General features: G+C 46.7%; 1 protein-coding gene across 1 annotated transcript; it reads left to right on the top strand.

Annotated features, from left to right (window-relative positions):
• Positions 1-288: 288 nt before the first annotated feature.
• Positions 289-1,020, top strand: LOC134929575 (Y-box-binding protein 1-like). The gene has a single exon (XM_063925166.1). The coding sequence runs from the start codon at positions 289-291 to the stop codon at positions 1,018-1,020; it is 732 nt and encodes a 243-aa protein (XP_063781236.1).
• Positions 1,021-1,796: the final 776 nt, after the last annotated feature.

Raw genomic sequence — 1,796 nt, 5'->3', positions numbered from 1 at the left:
TGAAATAGCAAATGACAAAAATTTTCACTCAAAGCGTTTCGTCTATGGCAACTTCTTAAAGGGGTGTGTGGCATCCCAGTCCTGAGGGATACCCCTTTCATGGAAACATAGGACAGGGTTACAAGCTGTGGCTTGGCTGTGTCACTTGTGAACTTAATGAACTGTGACAGTCTGGGCTTCTGCAATTGAAGCCTGGGTGCTAGGCAACAGGGGCTGTGCACAACGGAAGCCAGGAAAAGACAGCCAAGGGATACTGGTACAAATACAGTAGTGCAGAACCAGGTTAGCATGTGTGGCATATTATCTGATGGTGATGTTCAGCTGGCCAGCGCACGAAGAATTGCAGGCAAAGTCATGTGGTTCAGTGTATCACATGGCTATGGTTTTATAAAGCGAGTGGACACTAAACAAAGAGTATACGTGCACTATACTGGCATTCAGAAGACCAACCCGAAAGAGTGCTTCCGGAGCCTGAGAAGCAACGACATGGTCGAGTTTGAATTGGCGAATGGGAAGAAAGGCATCAAAGCCATTAACGTGACTGGTCCCAGTGGTGTTCCAGTAAAAGGCAACAAGTATGCGACAGATCGCGATCAACATTGGTGCTATCCACGTTATGGAGGTCCTCCACACAACTGTCAGAGAAACGACCAATACTGCAAAGGTGGAGAGAGAATGAGAGTAGTCGAAAGTGCCACTGATAGAAGGAACGCTGTCCCTCCACAGCCTGAAGAGAGAGGTGTGGGCGAAAATCCCATGTCATATCTGTACCCAGAGAGGTATGGCCCTGCTAACGAGTATAGTACCATAAGTGGTGACAAAAAGTCAATGGTTGTTCATCGTAACCAGCCTAAGAAATACTCGTCTAGTCATCGAGAGGCGGTGGAACCACAGCTCACAGAGGCGAAGAGGTCAAGTACACCTGAGTCCCCGTGCAATAGCGATCCTACTGCTGAAATGTTGAATGTGTTTCGGCCACCCTACAATCAGGTCTGCAACTGTACCTTGTTCTATGTCTGACATTGGTAATGATAATGTGGTAGATGTCTGTCCCCTTGTACCGAATGTGCCTGTTCCTGATGTAACTGAGTCAATTGATCAAAGTGAGGTAATTGGCCCATCAGAGGAGAGACGGTCGACCCGCTCCACGCGGGGCCAACTGCCGGCCCGATACAGATATTGATGTACTTTTAGTCATTAACTTTTGGCAGGTCTCTGTGTTATAAGGCATGAGGACACGCCTCATTTCAGTGGGGAAATTTGTGGCATCCCAGTCCTGAGGGATACCCCTTTCATGGAAACATAGGACAGGGTTACAAGCTGTGGCTTGGCTGTGTCACTTGTGAACTTAATGAACTGTGACAGTCTGGGCTTCTGCAATTGCAGCCTGCGTGCTAGGCAACAGGGGCTGTGCACAACGGAAGCAATCTGGAGGGTGTTGAGACCGAGGAGAATCTGACTGTTCCTGAGAGGAGCACGGGAAAAAGGTAGAGATGAGCGCCTGAAATTTTTCGGGTTTTGTGTTTTGGTTTTGGGTTCGGTTACGCGGCCGTGTTTTGGGTTCGAACGCGTTTTGGCAAAACCTCACCGAATTATTTTTGTCGGATTCGGGTGTGTTTTGGATTCGGGTGTTTTTTTCCAAAAACACTAAAAAACAGCTTAAATCATAGAATTTGGGGGTCATTTTGATCCCAAAGTATTATTAACCTCAAAAACCATAATTTACACTCATTTTCAGTCTATTCTGAATACCTCACACCTCACAATATTATTTTTAGTCCTAAAATTTGCACCGA

Source organism: Pseudophryne corroboree, chromosome 5, assembly GCF_028390025.1.
Source record: "Pseudophryne corroboree isolate aPseCor3 chromosome 5, aPseCor3.hap2, whole genome shotgun sequence".
Classification (NCBI taxonomy): Eukaryota; Metazoa; Chordata; class Amphibia; order Anura; family Myobatrachidae; genus Pseudophryne; species Pseudophryne corroboree.
This window is presented reverse-complemented; position numbering and strand designations above follow the sequence as displayed.